At 37.3% G+C, this 13,957-nt stretch overlaps 1 protein-coding gene across 2 annotated transcripts in view; it reads right to left on the bottom strand.

Moving 5' to 3' along the window:
* The window catches only part of SLC4A4 (solute carrier family 4 member 4), a 290,745-nt gene that overhangs the window by 63,581 nt on the left and 213,207 nt on the right, over positions 1-13,957 (bottom strand). For both annotated transcript variants that reach the window (XM_088020772.1, XM_088020764.1), the window contains one exon: positions 5,436-5,506. In XM_088020772.1, coding sequence (XP_087876898.1) covers positions 5,436-5,506 — 71 coding nt within the window. The remainder of the gene's footprint in view (positions 1-5,435; positions 5,507-13,957) is intronic.

Below are 13,957 nucleotides of genomic sequence, written 5' to 3' on the forward strand. Positions count from 1 at the left end.
GCAATGGGGTGGAATGGGAGAAGATACCTGCAAGTGACATATCTGATAAAGGGTTAGTATCCAAAATCTATGAAGAACTTATCAAACTCAACACCCAAAGAACAATCCAATTAAAAATGGGCAGAAAACATGAATATATTTTTCCAAAGAAGACATACAGATGGCTAGCAGACACATGAAAAGATGCTCAACATTACTCAGCATCAGGGAAATACGAATCAAAACTACAATGAGATATCACCTCACACCTGTCAGAATGGCTAAAATTAACAAGTCAGGAAACAACAGATGTTGGCGAGGATGTGGAAAAAGGGGAACCCTCCTACACTGTTAGTGGGAATGCAAGCTGGTGCAGAGACTCTAGAAAACAGTATGGAGGTTCCTCAAAAAGTTAAAAATAGAGTTACCCTATGATTCAGCAATTACGCCACTAGGTATTTACCAAAAGAATACAGAAATACTAATTCAAAGGGATACAGGCACTCCAATGTCTATAGCAGCATTATCTACAATAGCCAAATTATGGAAACAGTCCAAGTATCCATTGACTGATGAATGGACAAGGAAGATGTGTGTGCATATGTGTGTGTGTGTGTGTGTGTGTGTGTGTGTGTGTGTGTGTGTGTGTGTGTGGAATATTACTCAGTTGTCAAAAAGAATGAAATCTTGCCATTTACGATGACACAGATGGAGTTAGAATGTATTATGCTAAGCGAAGTAAGTCAGTCAAAGAAAGACAAATACCACATGATTTCACTCATGTGGAATTTAAGAAACAAAACAAATGAGCAAAGGGGAAAAAAAGAATGGGAAAGCAAGAAACAAACTCTTAACTACAGAGAACAAACTGATGTTCACCAGAGGGGAGGAAGATGGGGATTAAGGAGCACACTTAGTGTGACGAGCACGGGGTGATGTACGGAAGTGTCGAATCACTATACTGTACACCTGAAACCAATATTATACTATATGTTAACTAACTGGAATTTAAATTAAGAAAAAAGAAAAGGTCACTTCCAACCTCTCCAACCAAGCTGGATAAGGTATAAAATCATAGTTTTTAAAAATCCAGCAGAGAGGTGAGGATACAAAGAAACTTAAATAAATTCTAAACAAATTACAAGACCCTCATGGAAGAGAAGAACTCCATGGCTGCCTCGTGTGTGCCAGAGCAGCATATGGAACATAAACCCACTGCAGATGGAGGTATGGAGAAATAAGCCAAATCTTCAATGAGTTTTTAGTGGCTGAATGCACACTGGGGTGACAGATCAGAATTCCAAGGAACCCTAGGCATTTGACTGAGCCTGCATCCATACACCAAACTTTCTCACGGTCTTTGCCAAGTGCACAGGTTGTATACGTAAGGCAGGAGGTTTGATAGGAGAGCTAAGAGAAATCCCCGCTTAGACACGGAGCCCCTACCAAATGTAAGAAAGTCACTCTCCTAAGATGGGAAGCAGGGCAGAAGAGTGCAGGAAAACCCCTCCAAGGCATTCAGGCACTCCTTTAAGAGCTCAGGCATCTGAGCAGTTGGGCAAAGAAAGATCTCCCCTGGCTCAGAAGCTGAGGCATAAAACAAGACAACAAGCATTCCCCATGGGACTTTCTGGGATAATGGCAATGTTCTACATGTACCTTGTTTTGGGTGATGATTACATGAGTCTATAAAATGTCAAAACTCAATGCAATGAGCATGTAAGAACAATGTGTTTTAAAGTATATCTCAAATTTAACAATAATTTTTTTAAAAAGAGAATCTAATGTGAAAAACAAAAAGGAACTAATCCATTTAATCACCTCCTTGGAAAAGCTTTGATGTTAGACTGTGAAATCTGTCTCTCCCTCTGAGAGCTGCTAAGTGGAAGCCAGAGATCCTAAGACTCATTGTGTCCATACAGTGTGGAGAAGCTGTGGCTGGTCTCAAAGTTTTAGAGGGACCTTTCAAAGAATTCTGTTTGCAGGTTGAAAGGCTATGCCTACCAGTAAGTCTACAGGAAAACTGAAAAGGTGAGAGGCATTAAAAACCCAGTGAAGCCAACAATGAATGGAAATAATGGAAAACCTGCCTTTTTATCTTTTTTTAAAAAAGATTTATTTGAGAGAGCGAGAATGAGAGAGAGAGAGTACATGAGAGGGGGGAGGGTTAGAGGGAGAAGCAGGCTCCCCACTGAGCAGGGAGCCCGATGCGGGACTCGATCCAGGGACTCCAGGATCATGACCTGAGCCTAAGGCAGTCACTTAACCAACTGAGCCACCCAGGCGCCCCCTGCCTTTTTATCTTGAGGGATGCTTATTCTAGAGTTCCAGGCAATTGCCCAGTTTTCCTGAAAACACACTACTACTACGAAGAAGAAAAGTTGTCTTCATTCTAATGAAGCTGAAGAGTTAAGCCTTCCCTCCTCTGACAGGGTGTTCTCAGAGCCTTGTGAGAGGGAGCCCTGCTGGTGCCCCAGGGCTGCATGTCACTTTTCCAGCACTTTCTTTCATAATCTAATTACAGCAGAATAAAAGAAATTAAATCCTTGCTGACTGTATGTCCCAGGAAAAGACTGAGGGTAGCAGAGCTAGCATGGCCAAACAGGGAGAGGGCCCAGTCGCCCGTCAGAGCTGTGGCATCCAACTTACTTTCTCCACCAACCTGAGTTATGGTGGCAACATGGCCTAATGGAATGATAAAAATACCTAAACAGAATAATAACAGTAGCTAACCTGACTGAGAAGTAAGTATGTGCCAATCACTACGCTAAGTCCCATCTATTTACTCATTTGACTTTTATAAAGTCAGGGAGATAAAGTACTATTATCATCACCATTTTACAAATGGGAAACTGAGCAGCTACCAAAACCCATTAAGTAGTGGATCCCTGAATTTGAAACTGGGCATGAGAACTCAATATCTGTAAGTCCTTCTATATGAAACACTATTCTGCTTCCCCAAATAATAGAAAGAGGCAGACTTTGGAGTTAGAAAGCCCTGAGTTCAAATCCTGATATTACAGATACTGACGATATGGCCTTTGGAAGGACAGTTAACCTTTCTAAGCTTTGGCTTCATTCATATGATACAGGTAACATAACAAAATAGATGGACATAGGGGAAGAGAAGGAAAAATAAAATAAGATAAAAACAGAGAAGGAGACAAACCATAAGAGACTCTTAACTATAGGAAACAAACTGAGGGTTGCTGGAGGGGAGATGGGGGGACTGGGTAACTGGGTGGGCATTAAGGAGGGCACTGGATGTAATTAGCACTGGTGTTATATGCAACTGATGAATCACTAAATTCTACCCCTGAAACTAATAATATACTATATGTTAACAAAATTGAATTTAAAAAAAATTTTTTTAAACACAGGTAACATAAAACTCAAAAGCTATTCTTAGGATTATAGACAATTAATATGAAGAGCCTGGCCCTTAGTAAGTGCTCAACAAATGGTAGTTATTACTGGTGATAATAAATCATATTACCTCTTTAATACTCATTTCTGGATTTTGTATATTTTCTAATTTTGTGTGTGTGTGTGTGTATGTGTGTGTGTAAGCAAAGTATACGTAAAGGCATTGATATGGATAGAAAAGGAGAAATGAAGGATAGAATAAAAGCTGTCCTTCACCATTACATACATACATACACACACATACACGCATTTTTTCCTAATCCCTTCTTCAGAGGTGCTGAACATAGCAACTTAACATTTTAATTAAGGTGTGTGACTGATACACACATGAGGGGACTATTGCCCTGGAGTAGAGAACATGCATAAGAACTGAAATTGTAAACATTTCCATCTGCAAACATTGAAGCATAATGGTGGACTAGAAATATCACAGGTCTTAGAACCAACCACTCAGACTTCTGTTCAAATCTTTGTTTTAATAATTTATGGCTATGTGACCTAGAGCAAGAAAGGTTATTTACCTTCTAAAGCTTTAGTTTCTCTCATCTGTAAAATGAACATAATTATACATTGGTTGTGTTAACGATCATAATATGTGTAAAACACCTTGTCTCTAGTAGATGCCCTATAAATGGCAGCTAGATTGTAATCATTATTATGCCTTTATGTCTTCTATCACAGTCATATTAGAAGTCAATCACAATTTCCATTTGTTTTCCATAAATCTTATAGTGGTATCTTATAATTATATATCAATTCCTAGAGTCACTCCAGCATTTGCCCAAAGACAGGGCTTAAAAATTCATTAATTTTAAAGCTTTCCTTGATTAGTTACAAAAGGAATTAAGTTAGAAATAATCTCTTTTTAAGTCAGTGGAAATGTTTTATTAATTCTTAATTGCAAATTAACTTATGGTTTTAATTAATTATATATATTTTAAATTTTTAATTAGACTTTAATTAAAATTATTTCAAGTCTAGAAGGAACTATTTTTCTCTGTATTTTAATCAAGTTCTTTTAGGCAATAGGCTGGCTGGCTCAAAGACTGAAAATTGATCTCTTTTCTGTATATGGCTCTTAAAACATATTCTCTCTCTCTCACACATACACACACACACACACACACACACACACACAAACACAAAGAAAGAGGCAAGGTTTAGAGAAAATCAGAGAGAACTTTAACAGTAAGGAAAGTCAAGAGAGCCACAGAACATGAAAACAAGAGAGAAATAGGGTCAAGTGAAAGTTGTTCAGGAAAGACACAAAACATCATCTTTGAAAGGGTGTTGTGGGCACTCATTACATAACACTTCTGCAGAAGTGTTCTGGTCTCCTGAGAGATGGGCGCTCTATCAATACAAGGTATTATGGCTTCTGTCTTTATAACTGAGAGATTGATATTCTTTGGTAAGATTCCATATCCAGTGTAGAAGGAACACAATTAGAAGCCTGAAATAGCACTTTCCCCTTTTTCTCCAACACAAAAGTCTCCTTCTAGTGTGTGACCTTCCATGCAAAACAGCACATTTTTAAAACTTAGTTCCAGTCTCTTAAAGATCCTTGGTTACAAGCCATGGGAAAGGATATCATGTGACAGAATCCCAGTCCTAAGTGACAGGGGAAATGTCCTACTACAATCACCCTTAGTGAGGAGAACACAACACCATTTGGTAGTCAGAAGAATTCTTAATCGTACTAGAAACAGAGAGAGGATACCATGCTCTCATTTTTCGACTGCCCTCACTTTCCCTTGTGAAAATATTTCAAGGTGACAATGAATGGATACAGTAGTTAAAAATCCTAAGAAGGTTTAAAAAGCATGTTGTAGGAGTAAATATTCACTTGAGTTAAAAAAGAAAAAAAAGTTGACTAGAGCAAGGGAAGTGTTTCTTTCTGTTCCTCCACAATCACTGATTATTAAAGTTGTGTTCACGCGCAGATTGCTGAAGGGTAGGAGACATCATGTTATGAATATTATAATTAGAGTATATAATACGCAAGTGGTTTGAAATATTAAGTCACTTACCATGTCAGTAGAAGAAATAGTTGGCAAATCCTCTGGGGCCAATGTAGTGTCATTAGATATTGAGCTATTAACTGTAAGAAAAAGACAATCTTTTACCATAAAAATAAAATAAAAATGACCTAAATGCATAACTCAAAATCTAAAAAAGCTAAGCTAGACATTAAAATGTCTTCAACAATAACATAAAGCACAATGAATTTTTCTTTATTGTAACTGTATTCACCTTTCACCTAGATAAAAATTACCAAAGACTCAGACATATCTCTTGTACTCTAATCTTGATAAGAAACAATGGCAAACATTTAAGAAAATGGTATTACAATTTGTTTCAGGTTTCAAAAAAAGAAAAAGAAAAAGAAAAGAACTTCACCATTACTAAAAGGCACTCAATATATTCTGCCTAGTGAAAGAAATGGATATGTTAGTAAGTAAGTTGATCACTGGCTTCACGTATGGTCAAATCTTGCCAAGTGCAATTTCACTAACTAATTTAGAATTTTTGGAAATTTGCACTGCATATGAGAAAGTGTATCTTTGCAAAATGTGGGAAAACAAAAAATCTTTCAAATACATAATAAATTATATAAATATAATGGGAATAAATATTTATCTAATTTTAAAAAATTATTTTCATATAATTCAGCATGATTTGTAGAGTTATTAAGAGGTTACTTTTGGAGAAACCTAATTTATTTATTAAATCAACTCTCCTCTTGGAAATATTTCATTTTTTTAAAATTTATCAGTCTAAAATTAAGACAGTATTTAAAGAGAGTTCTATAATTAAAACATTTTTTATCAGATAAAGCTTTTTCCTACTATATGAAGTTTTATGTGTTATAAAATAGTTACTCAGAGAATATCCCTAATTTGTGGAGATACTGTAAAATGACAAGTTTTTGTCTTTGAGTGTCACATTTAACATCCAAATTGCTAATTGTCATTTGGTCCCCTTCTCCCTGCCCTCTCCTGCCCCCAAGCCACTAGACTATCCTTTTAGATTATGTTTTAGGTCCTACCTACATAAGCTCTTAAGGAGAAACAGATTTATTTGACTGTTGAAATTTAGAATATAAGATCCATGAGGGAAGAACAGAAAGGGCAAGTCTTGTTCATGCTTTTCCACAGAATCTGCCCAGTCTGGCACTTAACTAACAAGAACTCAAAAATATTTGTTTTATTATTCAACCTCAAAAAAAGGAAAATTCTACCATTTGCAAAAATATGGAAGAGGGCATTATGTTAAGTGAAATAAGCCAGACAAAGACAAATACTGTATGATGTCACTTATAGGAAGAATCTAAAAAAAAATTAAAATAAAAAATAAGTATAACTCATAGAAAGAGAGAGTAGAATGGTGGTTCCCAGGGGTTGGGGAGGGGGGTTGGGGGAAATAGGAAGAAGTTAGTAAAAGGGTATAAACTTTCAGTTATAAGAGGAATAAGGTCTGAGGATCTAATGTATAACATGGTAACTATAGCTGTTAATATTGTACTGCATAATTGAAATATGCTGAAAGTAGGCCTTAAGTGTTCATAAAATAAAATAAAATAGAATAAAATGTGAGGTGATGGATATATTAATTAACTTGGTGGGAATCCTTTCATAATGTATACATATATGAAATCATCATTTTCACTTTAAATATAATTTTATCAATTTTACTTCAATAAAGCTGAAAAAATACTCATTTACTGTCAATAAATGAGGCTAGAATAGGGACCAACCATTTAATGACTTCAAATGAATGAGAGCAGATAAAGGCAAAAGAAATGAAATAAGGAAAACAAAGGGGAGAAAATATTTAGCTTGAGCTCTAGTTTTTCTCTATTTTGGAGTCCATTCTGATCTTTGAAGGTTCTGGAATTGTTAAACTTTTAATCTAAAGCTAGCTGCTGCTAGGGCATCCCTATTTCCTCAATAAAACAGGCACATGTGCAAACTATTTGCTTACTCTGTTTCACTGCAGGTCACGGAAAGAATCAAAATAGGCTAAAGGATGCTTGGCCCAAACAATAAAGCCAAACATGAACCCATTCCCAAAAGGAAGAAGATGTTAGTACATTTTTATTAACAAAACCTAGATTTTTATTACGATTTTGTTTAAAAAAGCCTAAAGTACATTTTCTTACATTATTCCATTTGCTCATTTAAAAACACCTGAGAACATGTAACAGGTATATTTTTATACCCACTTTATGTTGAATAGGACTCTGAAGCAAGATATGCCAGGTTTCTTGCCCAGGATTGTAGAATCAACCAGAAGTAGAATAGGTACCAAAATCTTGTTTGGCATTCTTTCTTTTCCTACTCAGCATCTGATTTTTGTGGCCACAGAATTCAAGGTGGGATAATACTCTCCAGTGTTAGATCTCAACTGTGAGGTGAAATGTCTGACTTGTCTGAGCTTTCGAAAGAAAATAGCATATATGAAATCACAGACACTATTTAGATGGTGTCTGGGAAGCTGCTCTTCCTGAGCAAAATTCTTTTATGCAATTTTATGAGCTTCCTATCACAAGAGAGTGAAGGTCTTTTTGCAACATACTTTTCCGCATAAAAACAAGGAGTAGGAGTGAGGGAGAAAGATATCCAACCCTTCCTTTTTTTGTGAAATGAATGACAGATAATAAAGACCACAAGTGAACTAAAATAGGATTCCAATCCAAATTTTCAGTAACTACTTTTAAGTTCTAGATACACATCAATTCTGCTCATCTAAATTCCTTTTATCTTTTCAGTTTTCCTCTAAGACAAGCTATTAAAGCATACGGGCTCTAAAAATCCCAAAAGACTAGTATCAAAAGGACCATAAAAAGTATATGCCTTTCCTACTTATTTTAGTATGTAGCTGCTTCAAGAGAACTTCAAAATAAATATATAAACAAGCACTTCCATAAATGCATATTAGCAGAATATGGTAGAGTCCATAAGTAAGATTAAAAGTAAATTTCTTTAAGTTCACCTAAGAGAAAATCATCAATTCCAATTGGGAGTTTTGTCTATGAGAGCCACTGGTCACCATTTGGATCCAGATACATACAATGCAAGTATTTTGGCAACCAAGTGCAGAATGATCTATGTATATACAATTTGTAATATCCTTAATTAGGGTTCTGAAAAGGTCAAATAGAAAAGCATAAACACACTGCACTCTGTCTTCACTATTTGCTCAGCACCATGGCTTATGAAGCAAAGAAAGTCTTTGCCCTAGGAATTTGGCTAATTTAGAACTAGCCAATTGTCACTGGGACAGTCTGTGTCCCATACTTGGTTTCAGGGAGTTTTCACAGGTTGCTCGTTTTATGTTCCTCAGATTTTCACCTCTTTTTTTTTTTTTTTTGAACTTTTTGGGGTTTTTTTTGTTTTGTTTTTATTTGACTCTGTTATGTTAATCACCATACATTACATCATTAGTTTTTGATGTAGTGTTCCATGATTCATTGTTTGCGTATAACACCTAGTGCTCCATGCAGAACGTGCCCTCTTTAATACCCATCACCAGGCTAACCCATTCCCTCCACTCTCCCCCCCACAGAACCCTCAGTTTGTTTCTCAGAGTCCATAGTCCCCCATGGTTCGTCTCCCCCACCGATTTCCCCCCCTTCATTTCTTCCTTCCTACTATCTTTTTTTTTTTAACATATGATGCATTATTTGTTTCAGAGGTACAGGTCTGTGATTCAACAGTCTTGCACAATTCACAGCGCTCACCATAGCACATACCCTCCCCAATGTCTATCACCCAGCCACCCCATCCCTCCCACCCCCCACTCTCTTGATCCTCCTTCCTGTGTATCAAATTCTGGCTGATCCTCTGGAATAGGGAATGAATATTGTCAGTAACAGACATTTAAAAATGTGCCTGGGAGTGTTCCTATCTTAAGCTGGCTTTTTTTCCCCCTCTATGCTTGATGAGAGATCTACAGAAAGAACAGGCTATGAGCAGAAAAAAAAGGTGACATCCATATGTCAATGTTAGTATACCTCCTGCACAGGGACTATCCATTGCTCCTTTAAGGTTGTCCTTCCTTATCCTCTAGTACCTGGCACCAGGAACTATCCCATGATTCCTCTGCTTTACACATTAGCAGAAACTATAACATCAAGAATATACACAAAAGCTATAAGGTCAACTAGGAGCAACAAATGGCCATTGAGGCAGATCTGTCTGCTTTGATGTACCACCACGTCACAAGTTAGAGAAAGGAGTGCTAAGAAAACTGGGCTGGAACTCTGGCTCCACCACCTTCTGGAGCATAGGGTCACCTCACTGCTATTGGCCACAGGTCCTTCACTTGTGAAATTGGATTTGAAACAATAAGGTTACTGTGCAGGATTATGTAAGACGGTGTAGGCAAAATTGTTAGCAGAGTATCCAGTAGCAAGTGGAACTGAAAGAGATGCTAGTAAGGTTACTACTAGCTTTATGACCTGGAGAAAGCAAACTTCACCCCTGGGAAAAAGTCGGCTACCTCACAAGCTTTATGTGATGATTAAATACATACATATTATAATATTACAATATACTGAAATACAGTTTATAGAAATCCCTTAGTAAGGGGCGTCTGGGTGGCTCAGTTATTAAGCGTCTGCCTTCGGCTCAGGTCATGATCCCAGGGTCCTGGGATCGAGCCCTGCATCCGGCTCCCTGCTCAGCGGGAAGCCTGCTTCTCCCTCTCCCACTCCCCGCCCCCTCCCCTGCTTGTGTTCCCTCTCTCGCTGTCTCTCTCTCTGTGTCAAATAAATAAATAAAATCTTTAAAAAAAAATCCCTTAGTAAAATGTCTGGCACTTTGAATGGTGCTTAATAAATCTTAGCCAAATCTGAACCTGTACCCTCAACATAGCTTCTTGGGATTATAATAATGCAGAATTGGTTTACCTGCTCTGAATGAGAAAAAAATTTAAGAGCATTCTCCATGATAATGAAACTTTAATGTTTTATTCCATTCTACTTAAGCAAATTTGAGGAAACTGAGTAACTGGAAAATAGATAAAGAATAAAACTGAAGAAGCTTCTTGCCTGCAGGGTCACATCAGACTTATTTAAGGGTCCTGGATAATTTCAGCACATGAGTGCCTCTTAATAAAATCAAATATTTATGCTTTAAATGTCTAGATCAATAAAAGGCCAAGGGACGACAAGGTGAATGAGGAAAACATTGGGAGAAACAGCTCTTAGGGAAATTACCTGCCACTAACTTAGCCTTGAGCCTTAAAATAAATAAAATTAATAGAAAAATTTTCTTCACTTTTTCTTAATATTATCCCTTTCGTTTTCCTAAGTATTTTTACCAAGCCTCATGCCTGAGGTTTTCACTGTACCTAGACAAGTTCAAGTTAAAACACTCTCCAATCCGTGGACACTTTTTCACATGTTCACCTATGATACCGCCTTGGAAGTCAAAGAGCTGGCTACTATTCGCTATTAAGTGGGATGTATTTAGCTACTGTTTTCACAAACAAACAAACAAACAACAACAAAAACCCACTTCTCTTCCACACCCACTCATCATTACATTTCAGATGTGTATACACATTACTATGGGGTATGTTTTCCAAATCTGTGTTTCATACAAATCCACAACTAGAGAATTATACAGGTCTGGTGATTATCTAAATTCATTGCTTCCCCTTTTCCGATTCCTGCAAGTGTTTAGAAACTACTAAAATATTAGGCTAGGAGAGTAAAAGGAAACTGAAATGATGGATGTTTCAAGTTTCTATGGTTTTCTCAAAAGGCCATATAGCCATGAATGATAAAACGTCAGCTGTGCTGGTAAAGTCTCCTTGCAAATGCAAAGCCTGAGTGATCCCATACCAGAAGGCCTGGTACTTCCTGTTTAACCATTAGTTTGTGATTTAAACCTACTTTATAATCCAAAGAGGGAATGATACGTAATAAAAATAAAATTACAGAGAATATGATGCAGGTCATGGAAGATAAATTGGGATTATCTTTTATTTCCTAATTTTACCTTTTATTTCCGAATTTTCTTTCAGTGGGCTTTCTAATTATGAAACACGTATTGACTATAATATGGACAGGAGACACAATCCAGCAGTTCTTTTTAATGGTTGTAACATATTGGTGCATAGCATTTATTAAGATAATAGAAAAATTATATAGAAAGAAATGGTAATGAAATTCTATGCTACTGACAACCATTTTAGAGCATTCGGAGGCCACTTCATGCTGTGAGTAAAAGGAAGGTGCAGAAATGGAAGCCATGGCTACTTTCAATCACTTGACTTGGTCTTACGGTTTTACACCAGGGAAAAAGCCACCTTTTACTTAGAGATACTATAAACAACAATGTCTCCGTGCCTGAGAAAGGATTTATCCCTCTTAATCATTCATCCATTATTAAGCATGTTCTCCCTGGGAACAGTCAACAATGAATCAATAAAATATATCCCTTCTGTTAACAATAAAGTACAGTGTCTATTCCCTTGCAGCAATTTTCTTGCTTTTCTAATTTGTTTACCATTTTTACCAAGGCTTCTTTCCCCTCCAGATACAAAACCACATTTGGTTAGAAAATTTATTTTGACCCTTTCTAAAATATTAATATGCCCTTGAGAGTTCAGTCACTGTAACCTTCACACATTAGGCAAATGAAAACAGGTACCGAAGTGGAAATGTATTTCCAAAGCATAGGTCAAATGAAAATCTGACCTCGTTCATTCAAAAAGTAATTAACACTATTTTAAAAACAGCACATTTTATAAAAATCTGTGTGTACGTGTTTGTGTGTTTATGGTGTGTATGTGTGTGTGTGTAGTGTGGTGGGGTGTGTGATGTGGTGTGTCTGTGTATGGTGTATAGGTCCGATTGTGTGCAGTGTGATGTACAGGTATGTGTGTGGTGTGTGTGTGGTATGATGTGTGTGTGGTGTGATGTATAGATGTGTGTGGTGTGCTATGTATAGGTGTGTGTAGGATGGTGTGTGTGTGCAGTATGTTATATGTGTGTGTGTGTGTAGGTGCACGTGTGTGATGCAGTATGGCGTACAGGTGTGTGTGATGTGGTATGCGGTGTATAGGTGTGTGTGTGCAGTGTGGTATATGTGTGTGTAGTATGTACCGCTACGTGTGTGATGTGTGTGGTGTGGTGTGCGTACATTTGGTGTACAGGTATGTGTGATATACTGTGTGTGTACAGTAGTACAGTGTACAGCTGCCTCTAGTGTATTGTACTGGTGTGTGTGGTGTGTGTGGTGTGGTGTGCGTACGTGTGGTATACAGGTATGTGTGATATACTGGGTGTGTACAGTAGTACGGTGTACAGCTGCCTCTGGTGTACTGTACAGGTGTGTGTGGTGTGTGTGGTGGGGTGTGCGTACGTGTGGTGTACAGGTATGTGTGATATACGGGGTGTGCACAGTAGTACGGTGTACAGCTGCCTCTGGCGTACTGTAGAGGTATGTGTGGTGTGTGTGGTGTGCATACGTGTGGTGTACAGGTAAGTGTGATATACTGGGTGCGTACAGTAGTACGGTGTACAGCTGCCTCTGGTGTACTGTACAGGTGTGTGTGGTGTGTGTGTATGGTGTAATGTATAGATGGGCATGTATGTGTGTTGTGAGTGCATGTGTGTGTATGTATAATGTACTTCATCCCAAGCACAATTCTTAAAAATGGATGGAATAGGTTCTTTATGCATTTTTGTGGATAGCAGAAGGGGAAGGACAAAAGGGCAGGTGGAGGAGAAGGAGAGAGGAAAAAGGAAAGAGGAGAGCTCATGTCTTATTCCCTATTTACAAAATTCTATCATTTATGTTTTTGAGTGAATTAGACCAATTCCCCTTAAAGGAACTGAACATTTCACCTCTAGGACTTTAGAGCCTTCTTCTACATGATTATATATAGTGTGCAACACTTTTGTAGACTTGAGATTCAGTGGAATAACATTAAGTGATCTAACTATGATGTACTGAACTTAACATTTTTTTCTTTAAATATAGCTCCAATGTTTCAGATTTATCTACAACAGCACATTAGTTGTTAATCTGAGGGGGGCTGGCTTAGGAAAACCTAGTTAGTCTCTTCCTCTAGGAAAATTGCAGGGAAAATTAAATTTTGAACCCCTTTAAAATAATACAACTAAATGATAAAACTGGCTAGGGCCTCGTTTGTCAAACAATGAGAAATGAGAAAAAGAACAAATTTTTACTTGGTATCTATTAGGTGCCAAACAACGTTACATATACTTTTTCATTCAATCCATATAGTAATTTCTAAGAGTAGGTACAATTACTAACCCAGCCCACAGGTTATAAAACAAAGAAATTAGGTGTGATTAGCCTAGTCCAGGGTCACACTGCTAGTTAGAGCTGAATTCACGCTCACTTTCCTTTACTCCAAAGCATATACTGTTTACACTTTATCACACTAACATTGGGATGTTGGCGATGAGTAGTAATATTGTGAATTGCCCTTCATTTGGATATTTTTTAGTTTTTACTGTTGGCTTCTGAACTGAATCATCTTCCTTATACGCCTCTGCTATGTAATCTTC

This window comes from Eumetopias jubatus, unplaced genomic scaffold, assembly GCF_037043125.1.
Source record: "Eumetopias jubatus isolate StellerSeaLion01/CBP00866 unplaced genomic scaffold, mEumJub1_p1.0 scaffold_2, whole genome shotgun sequence".
Lineage (NCBI taxonomy): Eukaryota > Metazoa > Chordata > Mammalia > Carnivora > Otariidae > Eumetopias > Eumetopias jubatus.